Raw genomic sequence first — 22,635 nt, forward strand, 5'->3', positions numbered from 1 at the left:
GGCAAACTTACAAGAGAGGTCCACTAGATTAAAAACAGAACTGGGGGTGCTAGAGAGATGGGGATGGTGGTTAAGAGTGCTTATGCTTGCAGAGGATTGGGGTCAGATGTGAGCACCCACACAGTGATCCATAACCATTCATACCTCCAGCTCCAGAGGATCTGGCACCCCCTTCTGACCTCTGTGACACGCATGGTGCAATGCAGGAAAAACACTCAGACATAGAAAATATACAAATACATCCGAAAATGAGAAAGCAAGCAAGCTAATGAGAATTGGGAAATCAAATCCAGTTTGAAAAGAAAGAAGATGGGGTGGGGGGGGGTGAGCTCTGCTGTGAGCGCAAAGCGGTTCTTCCGTCCCTGTCTGTGGTGGACAGACTGAGTGAGCACACGGGAATCTGACCCGAGGAAACTCTTAAAATGAAGTCATCTGTAATTAACTGCCTGGCTCTGCATTCTTTCCAAAGTCATGGCTCTTTAGTACCCACACTTGTGATAACTTAGGTTTCCTGAGTACAGGAATCCCAGGACAACCAATTTAGGAAGAGGCTGTGCATGTCCTCTTATGTAACCTTTACGCTACTGTAGTGGATGTGATGTTTAAAATATCTGCTTTTTTTTTTCTCTTCTTATAGTGCCTAAAACAGTATATGATGCTGTCAATCCGAGAAGGATGTGGGTCTCCCATCACTTGTCCTGATATGGTGTGCCTAAACCACGGGACCTTGCAGGAAACCGAGGTATGAATGCGTGCGGTGGCCTTCTAGTCTTCCCTGCTGACTTATTTCTTAGGATCTTGACTCTTAAGTATTGCCTACTAGGGAGCTAGTGACAAAATACAGAGGTTAACACTTTCAAGGAGTGTTTTATTGCCCCACAGAGCTGGAATCTTTATACAAGCTGAGAGGAGCGCGCCGTTTATCTCAGTTCTGTTTATGTATGCCATCTCACGTGCTGTAGCCGCTCTTCAAACGGGCAGAGATGCTAGAAACCAAACTCAGCAGGAGTGAGGCTTAGGAGGAGGATGCCGAACGGATGGTCTCATGAGCCCGAAAATGTTGAAGGCAGATAGACCGCAAGTGAGGGAGTTATTTGGTACACATGATGGCAGGTCTACACTAGTTTGTTTGTGGCCTTCTGCAGAGGGAGCTGGAGGTTGAAACGTTTCCAAGAGCAGGGAGAGGGGCCTTTCAGCAGGGCTGCCAGGGGCATCAGATAGGCCGTTCCCTGGAGCAAGTGTTCCTTCCTATCTCTCCAGATTGCACCTCATCTCATCCTTTTGTTTGGTTGACAGCCCCTCCCCCATTGACTGGCCTGAAATCTGCCTTCAGGCTCTGTTCACCTGAATATAATGAACTCTTGTCTAAGAGAATGTGTAATCCTCCAAAAGCACCCCCGAGAAACTGATGAAATAGACTCTCCATTTGATAAGCACCGAGAACCCGCTTAGCACCAGGCATTCTTCCTGTTCCTTTTTTGGCCTGTGTACTAACTAATCCTTCCCTCAAACCTCGTGAAGTCGGGTGTTTTCTTTAGATGTAGAAACTGAAGTCCAGAGACGGTCAGTGACTTGCCTCAAGAAAGCTGTCTAGAAAGAGCTAGAATTCTCATCCAGTTCCCGTGACCTCCGTAGCATTAAGGGGGAAGAAAGCAGGCAGAACAAATGTTCAGCAAAGGACTTGAGCATTAGGGGCTCATGGTGTGTGGGTAGATATAAATATGTATATAGTTAGATATCTGTGTGTACGTGCACATATACATCTTTCTGAATACATACTTCCTGCCCCCAAGGATCACTGCTTGCTTTTGCCTTGAGTAATGGGACAGGGAGACTGAAGGGTGAGAAACTAGCTGCCCGCCATACCGCTCACTATGTGTCTTGTTCTTAAAAGGAGGCCCAAGTATCCCAGAGTATCGGTCTTGGTTCTGGCCTTTCCAGCTTGTTTCTCTGATGTGCTACCTAGTCCAAGTATTAAACAGAGCACAAGGTGCAAGTACTACCCTGCGTGCAGGGACCAAGTGAAGGCCAAGGCAGCCCCACACCATCCTAGAGGAGGGGCCATAGACGTACAATGAGCCAGACAATCATAACAGTGAAATGCCGGTGGGGGCTCAAGCCTTTACTCCCAGCACTCATGTGGAGGCAGAGACAGATCGATGTCTGTGAGTTCGAGCCAGCCTGGTCTACAGAGTTCCAGGACAGGCTCCAAAGCTACCGATTAATCCAGTCTCAAACAAAACAAAACAAAACAAAACAAAAACAGTGAAATGCAAGAGACATGGAGTAGTCTGTAAAAGCTGTAATTGGGTGAAATCGTATTTAAATCATATATGGAAAATCTATTAAACATAAAGGAACAGTTTGGTGAGGTTTCAAGACAAAGCTTATGAAATTAATCTAGACCCAGTCTGGCAGCTGCCTGTCAGGTGTGGATATTTAGATGTAGTTTAATTAAAACTATAAAAAGAAACTTAACTGTTCTGATGTGCCGCTTGATAATTGCTTTGAAGTGTTCATAGCCATTCATGGCTAATGGCTACCAGATTGACAGCTCAGAGCGGAGAATCTCTGTCACTGCGGAGAGCTAGTGGCCCAGTATTGTCCTGGACTTCACACAGAAGCACTACCTTATCTACCCAACATCTTGGATGTTGACTGCCAGGCCAGTGTGTTTGGACACGTGGGGAGTTTAGCCCAGGCCTCTCACAGAGGTCTTCTGGTTGTCCTTGCATACCCATTTCCTGGTAGCATTCTGCCCATTGTTTCCCAATGCTACACAATCTCTCCTTCCTAGCTGTTATTAGCTGTATTAAGTTTCTCTGCCCAATGCAATTTTACTTTAAGGCTATATTAAAACCAAACAATCCCATAATACTTCTCAAAATTCATAAAAATTTCAAAGTATATTTGGGGAAACAGAACAAGACTATGCCATACTAAGCTAATTTAACATTTACCACATCTTTTTCTCATTAGATGGACAGAAAGACTCTCTAGGGCATCCGTGGGCCATTTCTGTTCTCACTGGCTTTACAGAGAGCCCAGCTCATGAGGCGCATTCAGATACAGCAGTCAAGTTCTTAACCACCCCACTAAGACTTGCAGTCTCCCGTGATAAAACCGTGTAATGGCGGTGGGGGTTGTTCTCATTCGGAAGTTTGAATTGAACTGAGATTATATTGGAGATCTGATTAGTTTTATCTGTTTATTCGGGACTCTTCCTTTTAAAGTAGTGCTGCACACAGATGACCTGGGGGCTGTGCCACCCCCTCCTAACCTACGGATTTCATCATGTATAATCCTTATGCTACTCTACGGCCTGGAATCTCTGCTCCTGTTACTGTATCACAGCGGGGCCCATTCGTGTGACATTTAACTGAATTCCACCATGACTATTTCCCTCCTCACACTTGAGAAACAGGTTTAATCGTACAGGTAACACATAAATATCCTTGCTGGAAATGGTTCTGCCTACAGCCGGCTAAGCTCTTCGTGTGTGTGCTTTCCTCCCTGGGTCCAGCTTGCTCACTTGGCTGGGCTCCCTGTCTGTCTTCCTGAATCCTCTAAATTGGCTCAGCTGTGGCTCTGCCTCTTCATGTTTATCTGTCAAGAATAACCTCATTAGTAAAGCATTTGAATGCCCGGTTCAAGCCCGGTTTGCTTACGCGGGAGACAGGAGAACATGGCAGAGTCCCCCTCAGTGCCCCAGAAGCTAGTGATCGACAGTGACTCGTGGCTTAGAGGTGACCTTTCTGGGAGCCAGGGGAAAGTCAAGATTTCCTCCATTGCATCATCTGGTACTTTCACCTACCGCACCACAGGGTTTTCCCATGTACTGGAACCAGGAACCTGTCCAACATGGAATTATGAACACAGGACACAGATTGCTATTTCTGTCAGCTTTACTTTAAATAAAGCTCTGTATTGAAAGGTGATGTTTAATCTCAGCAGTTCCCTGCAGTGTTGGAGAAGTGGCCTGCCCCTGCTCGGAGAGCCTGTGCCATGTGACGTTAACGTGACAGGCACATAAAGCCCTTTGAACAGTGCCTGTCACTGCATGGCCAGCGGAACTGGACTTTTCCTGACTGGCAGCCGGTAGGGGAGGAAGGAATGCACCACCTTTCACCAGCCTCTCACACACCAGGCCTCTTTTCAAGTCCTAGGGCCAGCCTGCCTTTTACTCCCAGGATGCACCAGAGGAAGGGTGGGTACAGTTGTCCTTGCCAGGAAGGGGGCTCAGAATTTCTGTAGGAAAGGATTTAGAGTGTAGTACTCAGAGGCCCAGGGGAAGAGAAGGAGGAGAAGGGCTAAGGAAATCTGAGGTTCACATGTGCAAAATAAAGTTTTTCCTCCGATGTGTTTATTTAAGGTGGCTTTGGGAGAGACAGCTGGAGCTATAGGAACCAGATATTCTTCGCAGCTGCCCTTGGTATCTCTCCATTAACAACGTTCTGTCCCATTACCATGGTGGGCAGCCGGGGCAGAAAGATAAAGATGCCCCAGCTAGCGAGCCTCTTTCCCTGCTTGTGACATCAGGGTACAGATGGGAAGGGACTGACCGTGTCTCTAATAACCATCCATTGTCATGGGTGCCGGCTGGAGAAAAGCCAAATTTTGGAGGTGAGAGGGGACAAAGGGATCTGCCAAACCAGAGAGAAGAGATATTTTTGAGGTTTCCAGCTGAAATTTATTTTTTGAACACATTTAGATTTTCATTTTGAGATGTATTTAAAGCCTCATGTAAGTGGGAAATAAAGTATCTGAGTTTCTTTGAAGCTGTGCTGAAAAACTAAGCAGCCGTTTAGTTGAATCTGCCTCTGCTGTACACACGGGTGTGTTCTTTTAACCCCTAGATTTGCAGCAGGAGGAAAGACAACCGGTGAAGTGACTGGATCTTGGTTCAGCCCCGCCCCCTCCGGCTGTGATGCCCTCTGGCTCTTTCCATTCAGGATCTAGGTGTTGTACTTAGACAATGGGTGGATGCACTCCTTTCTGCTCTGCTGGACGGGGCTGTGTGTTGGGATGAGACAGAAGACATTGCTAGTTTCTGCGTTAGCTTCATACAAGTGTTTTTTCCTGCTTCCATTTTTGCAAGTCATGACACCTCGGAAATGCCCAGACCTTGCTTGGCGGGTCATAACAATCTGTTCATGGCCAATTGCACTCATCCGTCGCAGTCCACCATTCAACCTGTTTCTTCGTTTCTTTAAGCAGCTGATTTAAAGGGTCAAACCTGAATAAAACCTTGACTTCTCTTTCCTATTATTTGATTTTATAAACCAATAGGCTGTCCGCCCTAAAGCCTGTCCTTAACTTAGAATTACCTCTGACATTTTAGTGTTCTCTTTCTTTAGTGTTTGTGGCAAGATCCACATTTCTTCCGGGGCCACCTATCACTTTCAGCATCAATATTTGTGATGGGCGGGCTCCACTCTCCCCTCTTTGTCTCTCCCCCCACCCCCTTTCTTTTTTCTTTTTCATGGGTTAGTGTTAATGTGGGTGGGCGGCTTGCTTCCCTATGATGGTTCCAGCAATCAGTGATTCAAACTCAAAGCTGTGCCTCACTTTTCAAAGCTTCTTCTCAGCTGTGGATGCTGGAGATACCCAGTCAGCTGTTGTGTGTAGCTGTCACGGCTCCCGTGTGTGTAGTTGTCCTGGCTCCCGTGTGTGTAGTTGTCCTGGCTCCCGTGTGTGTAGCTGTCCCGGCTCCTGTGTGTGTAGCTGTCCCGGCTCCTATGTGTGTAGCTGTCCCAGCTCCCATGTGTGGTGTAGCTATTCGGGCTCCCATGTGCAGGTGAACACTGACTTCCTGGTTCTGCTGTGCTGTGGACAGAATAGAAAAGACTTAGCACAATTGCATCTGGGTAGTTAGTAAGCATCCCCGGGTTCACTCTGACCAGATAACAAGAGATTAGAGCAAAGCTCTTTGTCTTTAATGTCTGATATCATTTCTCACATTTGTTTCAGGTTATTTCTTTTTCTTTAATTTTTCAAAAGAATGTCTGGAAAGACGAAGAAGAAAAGTATATTTTATGCTTGGGTTGGAGTGAATTAACACAAATTTTAAAGGAGATGTGGAAAAGCAATAACTAAATTAAATTCAGGATTTTAGTGGTTGATCCAGGCCGTTGCCTCTTAAAAAAATTCTTTTTAGATTTATTTTATATATATGTGTTGTGTCTGCATGTATGTGTACCTCGTGCCTGCCTGGTATCCATGGGAGTTAAAGAGGGTGTTGGATACCCTGGAACTGGAGTCATCGATGGTTGTGAACTGCCACGGGCATTCTGGGAACCACACCTAGGTCCTCTGCAAGAATAGTTAACCGCTGCACCCCCTTTCCAGCTAACATCACTAATACTGTGGTCCCCACGTGCCTCCTGACGGTCCCCAAGTCACATATGATCACGAGAAGGCATCAGGGCAACCACAGTTGGAGAGCAGCATGCAGACAGCTGACCTGTGTGTTTCAAACATGTGGAGAGCAGGAGAGGAAAAGATAAACTAAAAACGGCCACAGAAGGCCCAGGAGCCACTGCAGCTAGATAAGGGCTGTAGCTTGGAGTGCGTACCAGACTGGAAAAGGACATTAGTGGGAGAATGTGTGAAATTTTAATAAGTCCTGGCAATCATTTAGTTGTATCATACCAATTTCAATTCTATTCTTTTAATAATTAATGGCAGTTTTTATATAAGGTTCTCTTTAGGAGAAGTTGAAAGGGTAACACTTGGGAAGTCTTTAATCAACCTTTATGACATGTTGTGGGTCTGAAATTTGTTTGGGAATGAAAAGTTTCAAAAAAGCATTACAGTGTGATTTTGGACAATTTTGAGTATCTCTGCCGGTTTAAAAAAAAAGAGGATAAAGGTAGATGTAAAATACCTCTGTATAATCTCATTGATTTTTTTCCCCCCCCTGGGATTGCCAGTCTGGCTGCCTGGCAGTTTTTGGGCTCTCGTGAGCATCTGCAAACACCTGCTGCAGCCCTTTCACCTGCAGCCTTATGGACTCTTCCAGAACTCATCGTAACAGTTATTTACATTTTATAATTGTACAAATGGAAGCCTTAAACATCTCTAACTTAGCTCCAAAATGACAGTGAAACCAAGAATTAATACTTTGGATAGTGTGTGTGTGTGTGCGCGTGTGTGCGTGTGTGTGTGTGCATGCGCGTGTGTGTATGTATGTGTGTGTGTGTTTTAAACCAGGTCCAGCGCTCTCTCATCTAAAACCTACACTGTGAGAAAACACTTGAGGACATGAGTTTTAAATGACAAAATGTAAGAGGTGGCGAAATTAGGGAGAAGCTTCATTTTGACTCTTATTTTTTATTTTTTATTAATTTTTTGGTTTTTTGAGACAGGGTTTCTCTGTAGCTTTGAAGCGTGTCCTGGAGCTAGACCAGGCCGGCCTCGAACTCACAGAGATCTGCCTGACTCTGCCTCCCGAGTGCTGGGATTAAAGGTGCGTGCCACCACCGCCCGGCTTCGTTTTGACTCTTAAGTGTTTATGTTGTTCTGAGTGATTTCATTCTGTGAACACATTGTGAGCGTAGCCCAGATGTCCTGCCAAGGGCTCTGCCTGTGGTAGGCTGTCAGCAAGCGTACTGAGAAGATGTGCTCCCTAAGGACAGAGCTGGTAGGGAGATGAGTGTGCTCTGGGCCTTATCTGTATTCTGCAAGGATCAGACTGAGCACTGATGACTCTTGGTGACTACAAACTTCAGGGCAAAAGTTGACTTACTTTGCTAAAGCTTAATTCTAAATAAATATTTGACTTTATGAAATAGTAAGTGGGAAAATCAAACTAGGTCAACACATAAAATGTTAGAGATTTATGCCTTTCCTCTTGGCCTTAAAGTATTGGTCTGATGGAATCTGCCTTTCTAATTTAAAATAAACACCCAGCCCTAATGTCAGTAGCTTTTACCGTGCCACTCTCTGTCATTTTTCTCATTTACATATTATCTGTCTCTAAAAACACTTTCTCTCCTATTTTCTTGTCTCCCATAAATATTATGTGGAATAGCTATTATATGACTTGTTCATCACTGGAAAAACAATATTATTTGGAGCTTCTTTGATGGATTTAAAGAAGGTCTGTATCAATCTGATGCAAATCATTTTAGTTGAGGGTGATGACTGTTGCATAGAATCAGTGATCTCAGCAGCATTTGAGAAGAGGAAGGTAAAAATAGGATTATGGAATACCACTTTGGACCAGATGACACCTACCCCAAGTCAGCTTGGGTCCAAGGTGGAAGTAGCGTTAGATCATTTGCCCTCTACATATGGCGACCAGTGACAAAGTCAAGCGATGAGCTCCATCTTCTAATGCCTGATGTCTGGACTTTCTTTCTTCAACTCTGAATTTCTTCATGACGCCTTTGACTTTTAGGGGAGTTTTTTTGGGTGGTACTATAGCAAATTAACAAATCTAACTTTCCATATTACTAAAGTCCAATTATACTTTTAACAGAACTATAGCAAAAATGCATATATCATGAAATTAGACCTAATTTTTCTCACAAGGTTTGTTAAGGGACTTTGCTTTAAGGTACCAGGTGAAATGCCCCCCCCCCCCAATTTGGTAAAAGAAAGTTTGAAGGGAAATGTTTTTCAGAATGGACCGATATTATTGTACTGAGTTAGGTATGCAGAAAACTGAACTTGTTTATTTTGTGATCTTTAATTCATTTTTGTTTTATTGGTCTGATTGTGAAATAAACAGACTGAGACTACTTTTGAGGTACATAATTTTATTATAAATGTACTTTTAAAATATATTGTATCATTAAATACAATTATATTTGCATTACCATCTTATTGTAGTTTTCTCAAAGCAGGCTTTGTTTTGTCAATTGTATAAATGTTTTCATTTAAGTGTATTTTGTAACAAAATTATATCTATAGTTCATATATGTATGATGTATATATAATAATTCATACATATAGTAGCTTCATAGTTTAATACTAGAATTATCAAGGCTAAGATAGGGGCCCATGATTACCTTGTTGAATTCCTGGGAGGCTGATCTCAAATCCTTCTGTTTTTCATTTGTAATTTGGCAACATCAACATAGTTATACATTGCCATCAATGTAGCTAATATTTTTAGAATTCCAGTTTATACAAGCAGTTAGTTTTTCCTGACTTTGAAATATAATTTTAAGATGTTTAATGTGTTTAACAGTGTCGCTGTCAGTATGAATCATCGCTGTTTACTGGGAAGCCCTTGGTTCATTCTGCTGTCCAAAGTAGAAATGGGAGTCTAGTGACAAGAATGTCATAAGACATTGTCTCGTTGCCATTGCACAATACGTCAGTGTGGTATAAGCGAAGGGAATTTTGCCAGTAGAAAAGTTTGTACCATTCAGAGCGTACCATTTCTATGTACAAAGTTTGCGTGTTTACTGAGGTGCTGACTACTTGACCTTAGTGTTTAAAGATCCAAAGCTACATCTATGGTCTTTGGAAAGTCTCTTTTCCAGTAAATGTAAAGAAGGAAAGAGCTTCTTTCGTATCTGTCTACAAACAACGAGAAAGCCCCTTTATCAAAACTTGGTTAGTAGCTGCCAACCAAGGCAAGGAATGGAGGCAACCAGGGAGTTTTATTCCTCAGGGCTTGAGCAGTGGTGCCTAACCTTGGCAAGAGGAGGGGGATGGCTTGTGAATTGCTGTTTGTGTTACTTCCTGCATGAACAAGTAGGGACAATGATTTCCAGGCAACTGGGAGAAGGGGTATAGAGACAAAGTCAGAGAAACATATCAGAAAGGGCTGGGGATGTAGGACCCTCCGCTGACCTAAATCTCATCTCTCTCCAATGTCTCTGATTTCAGATCGCCTGTTTGGTGCCCGTGGCCGAGTATCAACTTTACCAGAGGTTAAAGTTTGAACGAGGTACATATTCTTCTGCTTATCCTAGTGGGGGATGTGGTTTTTACCCAGATCATCTTTACAGGAGCTTGCCTGCAAAATTAAAGCACCTGTGGGCTGTCAACAGAACCACAATGAGCTACAAAGGTGTAAAGCAGTAATTGCCACATGTAATTTCAACTCTTCCAGCCACAGCCAGGAGAGAGAGAGAAAAAAAAAAAAGCAAACAAAAATTCAGACTAGCAGGAAATGGAATTTTCGTTGTGTTGGTTATTTTGTGTTTTTGATTTGGGTTGTGTCCATAAAGGTATTGCAAAAGTAAAATGGTTTCATAATAATAACATGAAGGAAAATTTCTCTTAAAATAGTCTTCTCACTGTTTTTCTCACTCTTGAAGATCATCTTAGAACAATAACCAGTCAAAACATTGTCATTGGTCCTCATGAGAAAGTAGCCTTTGTCCATCCTTTTGGTACTACTTTTGTGGTCATGGCGATACCTTAGGAATGTGGGTGTGTGTTATTCTAATAACATTTACGAAGTGCTGGGCTGATATGTTCTAACTTTGGCCTTGGAGCAATTTTCATAGCCTTTTTCCTTACATTGTCTGTAGGGTGTGTGTTTTTATAAGCATTGGTTCGAAGAGATCTTTTGAAGGAGTTCAATCCCTCCTACCACCCTTCAGCCGGTTTTGAACTGGATGGTCCCTCTTTTTAGTATTTGAGAAGTCAGAGGAAAATGTTTCCTGCATAGGCTTCAGTATTGTCTCACTAAGTAGATCACCAACCCTCATACAGTATGAGCAAAACTTCTGAGGGTCAGTGGCTTGGTCTGGAACTGTCAGGATACCGTTCACTTTCTTCAGCTGGAGTCTCGCTTGACCCTGTGGTCTATGAGCTCTGGGCTGCTTTGTTCTTCCGTCACGGGTGGATCATCCCGTTAAACTCATAAGGCTGATGTTTCCAGCCAATTGTTTTTCTCTTGTGGCTTACACAATAACATTCCCTCTCTCTTGAATCATCCTCACTACCTAGCCCTCAGCAGCAGGCTGACATCTTATTGCTTACATACAGGGAATAATAACCTTAGCCAGGCTGTGGTGGCACACACCTTTAATCCCAGCACTCGGGAGGCAGAGGCAGGCGGATCTCTGGGAGTTTGAGGCCAGCCTGGTCTACAAGAGCTAGTTCCGGGACGGGCACCAAAGCTACAGAGAAACCCTGTCTTGAAAAACAAACAAACAAACAAACAAACAAACAAAAATAACCTTAGACAAGTGGTAATGGCTCCCAAAGTTAAAACTTTTTGTGGTTCTCACGGATGAATATAAGGTTTTGGTTGATGTTAAACATGGTGGCCGAGACCCCGAGTGTAACAAGGTTGATATTAATATCCAAACACCATGTCCTATGACTGTTGCCTATGTCTTGTTGTTTGAAATATCAACAGTTGTTGATAATAAGAACTAACCACCTTTACATTCCACACTCTTCCTCCTGTGTCTCTGTCTCCTTTCCCTAATCGAGATCATCATAACAGTCTTTAAAGAACTTCTTCATATTGCCGTGGGTGTAATGATTGACACAATGTTAATAGAAACAGAGCAGTTTTTAGTTAGCAGGCCAAATAAGTCTTTGCATCCAAGTGGGGTTAGTAATCTTGTGAGTGAGGTGCACATGGGGGAAAAAAAAACCTCAACAGACATCTTTATTCTCTTTCCCCAAATGGTGTCTTGCTTTGTGGGACTTTTGAGTCAAACAGTGGTCAATGTTTTTTATGACTGGCTTACACCTTCATGGCATGTGGTACTGTGGTCTGTCTACTTTAAAAAATTTAAGCAGGCTTTGCAAACAGAATATTTTTTGAGGGGGGCGGTTGTTTTCAAGACAGGGTTTCTCTGTGTAGCTTTGGAGCCTATCCTAGAGCTAGCTCTTGTAGACCAGGCTGATCTCGAACTCACAGAGATCCGCCTGCCTCTGCCCCCAAGTGCTTGGATTAAAGGCGTGTGCCACCATTGTCTGGTGCATGTCTCTGCTTTCATCCATGATAAGTCAATCAAATAGTTTTATTTTTACATGCAATTTATTTTTCTCTACTTACAAAGTCTAGATATGTGTTCTACTATAGGACAAACTCAGGAAAGTGAGGTTTTCCTATAAAAAAAAACCCTTGAATTACAAAATGTTTTACAGTTCTGGACACTTCGTCAAGCCTGAGTCCATCTTTTTGGACAGTGTTGATCTGCTGTGTCCTTTTCAACATTCTGGACTGTTGTAATAAGAGCGGCGGGGCTGCGTCCCTGGCACCCGGCCGCCGCATGGCTAGCTTATGCCCCCAAATAATTACACGGAAACTGTATTCTTTTGAACACTGTCTAGCCTATTAGTTTTAGCCTCTTATTGGCTAGCTCTTACATATTGTTCTAACCCATTTTTAATATTTTGTGTAGCCCAACGAGTTGGCTTACCAGGAAAGATTTTAACCTGCGTCTGTTTGGAGTGGGAGAATCATGGCGATTCACTGACTCGGCTTCTTTCTCCCAGCATTCTGTTCTGTTTACTCCACCCACCTAAGGGTTGGCCTATCAAATGGGCCTAGGCAGTTTCTTTATTAATTAACCAATGAAGGCAACAGATTAATACAAGACCCACCTCCATCACTGGACAGGCACACTTTCCTCCTCAGTTTCGTGTGTCCTGTACCTCAGCAGCCTCTTCTTTCAGGACAGGACAACAGCATTGCCTGTTACATCACCACAATGTCACCCCTTCATCTTAAACTGCATCCTTTACTGAAGGGTTCCACCCTTAGTTCCCTGGATTCTATGGTGCCATTTAGGAATGTGGCACTCTGTGCAAATTCATATAACACACTCTAACCATCTCTTATAATTCAGGGTCCCCTTATTCCAGGTATGAATCCTACTTACTCTAACCATGTCCCAGGAGATCATGGCACATTGTGGTAGGATGTCCAACATGGTCATATTAAAGAGACAAGCAGCAATTACATATATCTAATATTGTGATTTCTTTTGGCTAGCCAGCTGTAACTTAGGGGCTCATCTGAAACTCACCAAACTTGAGTTATGCAAACTTTTGTGGGTCTTGTAGTAGTGGTAGAACAATTGACGTTAGATGTTATTCCAAATTTGAAAATCTTTGAGTCCTTTCAACTCTCTTAAGAGCAGTCAGTTTGATGGTGGCTACTCTATGTGGACCGTATTGACTATAGCAGATGCTAATTCTGATTACTTTAGTTTAATGGCATTTTAACTACCTGCAGAAGACTCCTCTTCTTTAGGATATCAGAGACAAATTAACTTCAGCATAATTAAAAATGCATTGGATCATAGAAAATAATATGGCTTGATTTATTCCAACTGATTATTAAATTAAATTGGGTGCGTGGTGTTTCCCACAATAATAATAATTCCTGTGGTGTCTCTTTTAGAGTAGACTCTGTGGCAGAGGATGATAGGAAAACCGCTCTCGTTGGTTGAGCAAGTGTATAGCAGAATAAAAGCAAATTGCATATGCCACCTGTGAAATGCCACTGGTTGTCATGGAGAAGAAACAAGGGTTGAAGATTCAGTTTTGTTTTGTTTTTTTTTTCTCTTCCCCTTTCACTTCCTCCCCCAGCGCCGAGCTTGATTGGGTTTGGGTTTTGAGAACTGAAAATAGTCATCTGGGTCAGATACGGTTCTTAGATCTCGTGGCAGTTTCACTTCCCAGGCTGTTTCGATTTCCTAATAATTGTCCGAATACAGAAGCAGAGAAGTTTGAAATAGCATTTCTTACTTTGGACGACTGCAGGGACAAGCAGTCTTCAGATAAATAGCCACGGTCTTTACTTCAGTCACCAGCTCTCTTATGAGGAAGTAAATTGAGGTTCAAAGTCTGTAAATTTGCCCCTCCGATGAAGTATGTCGTGATTAAACCCTTTTAAATCATGCCCTTGCACACGATGTCATGCTCACCAGGATGTTTCAAGGTCACCATTGGGCTGGGCTGCTTTTGTCTAAATTTTTATATTCTAGGTTTATAAACTTAAAAGATTATTTGTTTACAATTCCATAATTTATATAACAGAATTTGATAATACCCCCATTTCCTCTCCTAACCACTCATTTCTCCACTGAGCCCCCTTTCCCCACCAACCTCCCTCCTATTTGAATGTCTTTTCAATTCACGTATTTATTATTATTATGTTGTATGTGTATGATGTGAGGGGAGGAACATACATGCCAAGGCATGTATGGAAGTCAGAGGTAAACACCTTCTCCTGTCTGTGGGTTCCAGGGATTAGATTCCGGACATCAGGCACTGCATAGTAAGTGTCTGCCCAATGAACCATCTTGCCTGTGGTCTTAAGTTTGAAGAGAGAGGGCTGATGTAGGAGAGGGGCGGGCACAATTGTACTTATGAAATCCTCAGTAGCGCTCACTGCAGGATGCTGGGTAGCTGAATCTATGCACGCAGAGCCTACAGCTATGGAGGGCTGGCTCTCAAATCTATTTCTTATCCCGGGTTGCCAGAGGCAGGCTCAGGCAGGGTGCATGCAGGCTTGCTGACTGATGTGCATGGCCGTTTCATCTACGTGCTCTTTCCTCACAGAGGAAAGGAGAAGAAAGGTACACAGCTGAACGTGAGCAGGAAGATAGGGACCTCAGATGGGAAGAAGCCAAGGGGAGGGAGTTTATGTCATGTAAAGTGTCTTTGGGAATTTTGTACGTGAGTCTTACAAAATAGACTTCCAGTTTCAAAGTAATATAACAATTATCCATATAGCATTTACATCGCAGTCAGTGTCTTAAGGAAGCTGGGGATGATTGAAAGCATGCAAATACCATGCCATTTTATGTAAAGAACTTGAGCCTCTTATGGTTTGGGTACCTGTACCTGGAGGAATGCTTGTATTCATGCACATGCATGCACGCTTACAACTCAATAAATGGCTTTCTCAGTCCCTTACATGAAAAACATCACAGTAAAAAGTGCACATCAAAGAATTCAGTGTCACTCAAAATCCAGAAAAGGGGAGGTGTGACTGAAGAATCTGACTTTGGCTGTGGAGAGCGTGCTATGTGTAGTCAGTGTGTTTACTGTGCTATGGAGAGTGATGTTAGTCATGACCATCTCATGTTAAAGGAAGAGAAGTGTCGGGTTAAACAGTTGCTTTCCTAAGTGGTGGGACCCTGTGTTCTTGTGCATCTGGATCCCCCCAGCCAGCTTCAGTCGCCTTCCACTCTGACTGGCTTCTGTTTTTGTAGAGTGTGGCTGCTGATTCCTCGGGTGGGTAAACCCTCACATACGCATCATTTAGGTAAACTTTAGAAGCGGATCAAAACCACTTGCAGTTTTGCGGCTTGTTCATGATTCCAACCAGAAGGGCTCAAATGCGATTATTAAAAATGTACAGTCAAAAATAACCATGAAGGCAGGACTAATAATGTGGACCATATCAAATGGTTCTCACGAGTGTAGCAGTCTCAAAAGTTTACCTCTAGTAATTCTAACCAAACTAGTAATTATCCCGCTAAAAGAGCAGAAAATGGGTTCTCATGCTGCGGGGCCTTTGTCCTGAACTAAAACTGGAGACTGGGGAGAAGAACCTCGTGCTTAACTGGCCTTTGTGGTTTCCCAACCCAGAGACACCAAATTGCTTTTTCTTGTCCTTCTAAAATGTCTTCCGTGTGCACCTGTAGAAGTCTTGGGCATGGCTGTTGGATTGCTAGAGACAAAACTCTGTTTAGTCCCATTTCTGTGTTCCGGAGCCACTTCCTCTCTTGGATGCTCCACTCTTCCTTCTTAACCCCTACACTTTAACACAGAAATAAAAGTGGGAGGCCTTTCAGGAGTCTGACTAGATTGCTCTTTTTCTACCAGATTACTCTTTAATGTGACCTTCAATCGTTTAGAAAAATGATGATCCCATCACTTCTTTAGCAAGCAGAGTGAATGGCCGGGGCAGTACTTAGGTCCTGTTCAAGTGTCTGCGTGGGAAAAGGGTCCCTTGAAGCAGTCCTCTTATGCACAAATGGTGCAGTCTTGTTCCTCAGGTGCCCTGCTGTGTGGATGGACATTCTTCTAGGCTTTAACCACGTCACCTAGTTAGGGGTGCTGAGCGGTAGGTGGGGACTCACAGGAGTGACTGAATTTGCAGGTGTCTCTTCTCTGCCCTTTTCTTCTGACCACCTGTGTGTAGTGGAGAAAAGGCCTCGGATTACTGAGGTCGACCAGAGTGCACAGAGTGTCCCCTCTGACTGAAAGCAGGAGAGGTGCCTGATGCCCTGCAGGCGGTTCCAGAAGCACCTCCTTTCGATGTACTTCCATCCTAAATGGAAGAAACAGTCTGGACTGCAGGGCAGGGGACCCAGTGCTTCCCTGAGGTCGAGGAGCCGAGGAGGATGTGCAGCCAGCAGTTCATGAATGCCAAGTTAGTATATACAACCAAACACCGCCTGAGAGGTGTGTGCATGTGTAGATTTTATTACAGGTGAACGTGTCTGTCTGTATCAAGGATGATCAGGAAGTAGAAACCATTGATCATAAGATGTGCTGAAGAGCCCCGTCACTGTTGCGCTTCCAGCTTCTCTTCCTTTTATGCTATGCAAATTCTGTTCTTCACCTTCCTGCTCAGTGCTCCACGACTTTGTGCTGAATGATGTAGGTTTTGTGCACCGCTGTGTTTATCTCAGCTTATCTTCTGTTCTGTGGTCCTCTAGCTGGTCATGCTTGCCAGTTTCAAGGTGCAATGGTTGATTTCCAGCTGCCAGTGTGGTACCTTGGATCTGCGGAGAGATGCTGTTGGCTTGCGAGCTGCCAGGGCCCATGAGGCTGTATCCTGGTGTTTCCTTTAAGTACAGAAGCTTAGTCCTAACATCTGGATAGAGACATCTCCCCCTGTGTCTCCACATGCAGGTTGGCTGTACCTTCCTATCTAAGGGACTTCTTTTTCAAAACCCCGTATTTCTGTGTAGTGCCTTTGCCCTTTCTGGCTTAATCTCCTCATGTTTCATCTCAGCGTGTGCTATCTGCTTGGTCTGTGATTAAAAGAAACCAGTTTTGCCTTCTGATGTTAGACTTGATTAAAACAGGAAATTGTATTAGGGATATATGGAAACATAGTCTGGATATATAGAAAGAAAGCATAAAGGGCTTTCTGTAAGTAGCTGTTAAGTACCCTATGCTCCCTCCTGCCCACAGGTGTTTATTAACAAGTTCATTTTTGTTGTCTTGTGAGATGCACTTCCAATTGTTTGCATTGCTAGCTTTTTGCTTTTAGATGCTATATTGTTTTAAATATCTCTTTCCTTACATACAGTAATCTTCATACTGTGAGATTTCTTTTTTTTTTTTTTTTTTTTGGTTTTCAATTTGGGTCGTTATATTTTTTTTCTCATTTTTTTATTCTTTTTTAATTAAAATTTCCAACTGCTCCCCGTTTCCCATTTCCCTCTCCCTCCTCCCACATATTGCCCACTCCCCCGTACTGTGAGATTTCTGAGCCCAGGAGTCTTTAGTTTTCTTTTTGTTCATCTGTGACTCCAAATCGTATCCAAAGAGGAAGTGTACAATTTCCTCTGGGTTTCATGGAGAGTTCCTTTACTCTTCTGTGTTAGCCTTTTAATGTACCGCGGCAACCTTAAAAGGGCAAGGAAAGGGCAAGAATTCTTTATTTTTGTATTTCATATGCCCCAGTCCCTAAAAAGTACTTGAAAACAGTCATTTGTTGAACTAAGTGTTCAACATGCCTAGCTTTCGGTCTTTTAATGATGAGCGACGATGACTCAAAGTCAAATGAAGGAGAAGATTGAGCCTCAGTTATGGCATAAATAAGAAGAATTTGGGCAGACAGGTGTTTCTGTAAGCTGCAAGGGGATTGTGAGAGTTAGCTGAGAGAATTGGCTAGAGTGGCTGGTTCTCTTTTTAGGTAGAGCTAGAAATCCATCTCTGGATATCTGCCTTTGGTCCTAGTTAGGCTCTGTAAGGCATCCTTAGGAAGACTGGGGTATAGCTCAGTGCTGGCCCAGTATATGTCTCATCTCCACGACTAACCAACAAGTAGGTCATTCAACCCAGACGTGCCCAAACACGACTTCTAGTGGAGGAAGTACAAACACATAGGATAGCATCTCAGCCACTAATAGACTTCTCTATGTGGTGGCCCATGAAGGTTTTACCACCTAGTGTTGTCTTGTCATTTTGCTGGTCTGAATTCACTATGGTATTAATACAACAGACTCGCCTAAGGCTGCATCTCGTATACATCTCTGGAGAGAGCCGTAATGCCTCCATCTTTGCCCCACCCCCATGCTTTTGTACCTGGTCCTCTTGTCCTGTCATGATGGTGGAAAAGTCAGATCCCTGTTTTCTGTGGCTCAGATGCTTTCCTGGTGTTTGTGTTGGACCAGGGGCAGAGGTGGCCCTGGATTCTAAGCTACTTTGTAGCAATTTATCAGAATCTGTAATTGTTCTCTAATTTATCATTTCTGCTTTCATTGTACCACTTTGGATGCCTGGAACAGTAAGTTGAACATGTCGTGACTTCTCCAATTGTTACCTCTGATTAAAGTCATTATAATGGAGCGGAGATAGCCTCAGAGGTTCAAGAGAGAATTATGATTAATAATAAATTTGTAAAGTGCATCCATTCAGAGAAAGAAAGGCTACTACTCCCTCCTAGTAGCCTCATATGTCTCGTCATAAGACATATTACATGAAGAGAAATGGATTCTGTTAATGAGCGAGAAATGGGAAAACAAAAGAGAATTATAAATACTTAAACAGATGCAGGCTATCCACCCGCCACTCTCACCCTTTATCCTGTGTGTCTCATGGATCTAGCCACTGTCATATGACTGACTATCATTTTATAGTCTGAGAAAATCCTGTTTGCTTTAAGAGCCTATGGGAACTTCATAAATAGTCCCTAATTTGTCCACTGGTAAGACAGCAAACTGCTTAAATCTGACTTCCGAGCTAAGCCACATTGGATACTGTTTGATCCTAAACTATTTGAATCCTTGTGTTCCAATTCCCTGCTGTATGAACTGTTGTTCTTTTGTGTAGAATACCTTTGTTCTCTTGCTCTGATGCTATGCACATCATCTTTTCCTTCAGGATGGTACCTAGTTCATTATAGAAAAGTGTTGACAAGAGGCCGCTAGTTCATTTCCTGACTGCCCTGACTTGAAATAATCACACAGAAACTATATTATATTTAAATCACTGCTTGGCCAATCACTTAAATGTATTGCTAGCTAGCTCTTATATCTTGAATTAACCCATTTCTATTGGTGCATCTGTCTCCTGTGGGTGGCTCCATGGCTTCTCTCTGACTCAGCCTACTCTCTCTCTCTAGATATCTCTTCCAGCCTGGTATATTCTGTTAAGTCATTGGACAAAAGCAGCTTCTTTATTAACCAATAAAAGCAACACATATACAGAAGGACTTCTCACACCAAAAGAGACTTGAGGTTTTGTGCATTTTGAGTGCTCAAAGACAAGTTTGTAGCTTTTGGTTAAAGATCATAGTGTACCTATTACTATTAATAAAGGAAATGGTGACTTGCTCTGTTAATTCCTACCTCGAGAATATGGCAGGAATCACCCTGTGCTCTGGATGGTGGGTGGTGAACTTGGATCCATTATGAAGATTGTCAGTCATGGACATGGCCACTCCCTTGCTGATACTATGCTATATATCTTGATCATTTAAAAAGATAAGTGAAGGGGAGAAAGCTTAATGCTTAGACCGGAGCCAGGCCATCACGATTTCCTCCTTTATGTTTCAGAGGTTCACATGGACCCCCTCCGAACATGGTGTCCTGTTACAGACTGCCAGACAGTGTGCCACATTGCAGCAGGAGACCCAGGGAAGCCTGTGATGGTGGAGTGCCCTTCTTGCCACTTGAAATTCTGCTCATGTTGCAAGGATGCTTGGCATGGGGAGTCCTCCTGTAGAGATCAGCCTATTGTGCCGGAGCATGGGTAAGGGAGGAATTATCTTCGGGATCATTCCTTGTGTTCTTTTCAAACTCCACATCAATGGCTTTGGGAAAGCATTCGAGCCCAATGGCTTTTAGACACTCACTGAAGAACTATCCTGAGAAGAATTAGTAAGGCGGTAACAGACACTACCCAGAACAGTATGTCTAAAAGGGATTCTAGTTCTTTAGCCTAAGGGGACCTTCCAGGCATGTTAAGTTTGAGTTCACTCCCTTTGGGTAGGGAGGTTCCTCACTCTGTAGGTTTCAGCAGAAAGTTGGGGCTTTGTACAAAACCATGTTTACCCATCACTGGTATAGCCCATTCTTCCTGTTTACAAAATAAGAAATATGATCTTACCTGAATAAATGGCCATCTCATGGGGTATGCCGATCCTACAGAGCACATAGACAGAGAGACTGTCTTCCTAAGTGCTTAAAAAATACAGGAAGAGAATTTGCTCCTAATGCTTTATGCTGTGTAAAGGTGGTGTCAGGACTCAGATTTTGTGTTGAGAAGCAATTCAAGCAGTGGGTGCCTTTTTGTGTGGCGGGTTTTTATGGCAGCAGCTGGGTGCAAGTGAGAGACCTGTGTGTTGGATCCCATGCTCCGCTTGAGGCTATGGCTGTTCTGCACGAGCAAGAACAGAACACCAGTGTTCCCAGCCAGTTGGCTTAGTCACCCAGTGCCCTCAGATTGTGCAGAACCGGTCTTCAAGAAGAGTCACACTGACTGGCAGTGGTGCCGTGCTTGGATAGCAGATCAAGCAGAGAAGAAAGAGAACTCTGATACATGTGCTGCTGTGTGCCATCCCTAACAGATTTAAAGCAGTGCCTTCCATAGTAGTTAACTCCCCAAGTCAGCTTAAAGGGCTCGGGGGGCGGGGGGGTGACTTGATTTCTGACACTGTTCGTGGCATCCAGGTGGCCTCATATAAGACACTCAGTCTCTTATGAGCCTGTATCCCCATTGAGAAAAGGGGGCATTAAAATTTTTGTTACATTTATTTACCGTGCGTGTGGGTGTGTGTGTACATGTGTAGACCGTGGCATCGTGTGTGAAGGTAAGAGGACAACTTGTGAGAGTTTCCCTTTTACCATGTGGGCACCAGGGTTGAACTCGGGTTATCAGGCTTCTTAGCAGCAAGTGCCTTTACCCACAGAACTATCTCACCAGCCCAGAGGAGAATATTAAAATAGAGATACTGTGTCCACCATAGGTTTGACAACACTTTGTAAACTGTCTCTGGGTGCTGGATGGTGGTTTTGATACACAGTCAGTGGAGTGTAATGCCACACTCTGACTCCCTCATAGCTCAACCTGAACTGCTGAAGTCCTATGTCCCTTTCTGCTGTGGTCACACACTGGCCTCTTTGTCAACTTGGGGGAGGTCTTTTCGATAATGGTTGGCATCTCTTTGAGTTTTGCTAGATGTATCCCACCCCTTCCTCTTATTTAATGAATGGGTCCTTATACAGACTGCATCCTGTTCAGATCCAGAGTTAAGTTCTTACCAGTCTTAACTCTCCGTGTACTTCTTACTCAGAGAATGTGTGATCCGGGAATGAAGACTCAATTTGGCAAAGCAATAAAGTCAGGCAGCTGTGGAAAGTGTAATTATATAATTCATTTGGAGCCAAAATAAATAAATTCTTTTTTATTGAGCTATCTGAACAACTAATAATCCACGTCTCCCATTTTCCCTCCCACCCCTTTCTTTGGAAGTGAATTAAACACAGCAAGCAGAACACATTAACCACCCTTCTAACAGTCCTGACAATCAGGTGGGTGACCACTGATTGAACGCGTCTCGTCTGTTTTGTTTTAGGGCGCTCTTTGGGACGGAGGCAGATGCCCCTATTAAGCAATGCCCAGTTTGCCGTATTTACATAGAACGCAATGAAGGCTGCGCTCAGATGATGTGCAAGAACTGCAAGCACACATTTTGCTGGTACTGTCTGCAGAACCTGGATGTAAGTTCTCCTCGGAAGAGGCTGAGCATTTCCCTTTGCTGGACCTGGATGCAGGAACTTATGCAGAGGCCATGGAGGGGGGCTGTTTACTGAATCGCTCTTCATGGCTTGTTCATATAAGCTTGCTTATATACCCCAGGACCACCAGTCCAGGGATGGCACCACACACAATGATTGATCCTTCCCCTATCAATCACTGATTAAGGAAGTGCCCCACAGGCTTGCCTATAGCTGGATCTTCTGAAGGCTTTTTTTCTCAACTGGGACTCCCTCCTCTGATGAATAGCTTGGATCAAGTGACATAAAACAGCACACACTTACGCCGGTGTCTTTTCCTCAGTCCTGGTTTCACTCTGAAGTTGGGCTTTATTCAGCTAATGGTTTACTAAGTGTTGTGGTGTCCCTAAGCAGCACCAGGAATAAAGGTGTCATTAATGGAAAGCCTACTGGCACTTTAGCTGAAAATTAAGTAAGCTGTTCGGGACATTGTGAGGAAACATCTCTGTGATCTTCTTTTCTCCTTCCTTCCTTCCTTCCTTCCTTCCTTCCTTCCTTCCTTCCTTCCTTCCTTCCATCCTTCCTTCCTTCCTTCTTCTTTTTTTTCTTTTTTCTTTTTTTGGTTGTTCAAGACAGGATTTCTCTCTGTAGCCCTGTACTGGCTGTCCTGGAACTCACTCTGTAGGCCAGGCTGACCTCGAACTCCCTGAGATCCACCTGTCTCTGCCTCCTGAGTGCTGGGATTAATGGCACCAGCGCCCCATTGTGCTTAGATTGTAGCCTTGAGGGTGGA

General features: G+C 43.5%; 1 protein-coding gene and 1 non-coding gene across 4 annotated transcripts in view; one reads left to right on the forward strand and one right to left on the reverse strand.

Moving 5' to 3' along the window:
• The window catches only part of Rnf144b (ring finger protein 144B), a 139,139-nt gene that overhangs the window by 109,333 nt on the left and 7,171 nt on the right, over positions 1-22,635 (forward strand). For all 3 annotated transcript variants that reach the window (XM_057787839.1, XM_057787840.1, XM_057787838.1), the window contains exons 3-6: positions 638-742; positions 9,844-9,904; positions 19,680-19,875; positions 21,701-21,845. In XM_057787839.1, the coding sequence (XP_057643822.1) occupies positions 638-742; positions 9,844-9,904; positions 19,680-19,875; positions 21,701-21,845 (507 nt within the window). The remainder of the gene's footprint in view (positions 1-637; positions 743-9,843; positions 9,905-19,679; positions 19,876-21,700; positions 21,846-22,635) is intronic.
• On the reverse strand, positions 17,420-17,539 carry LOC130886251 (small nucleolar RNA SNORA26). The gene has a single exon (XR_009058236.1). It is a non-coding gene; the product is annotated as a small nucleolar RNA SNORA26 (small nucleolar RNA).

Source organism: Chionomys nivalis, chromosome 13, assembly GCF_950005125.1.
Source record: "Chionomys nivalis chromosome 13, mChiNiv1.1, whole genome shotgun sequence".
NCBI lineage: Eukaryota > Metazoa > Chordata > Mammalia > Rodentia > Cricetidae > Chionomys > Chionomys nivalis.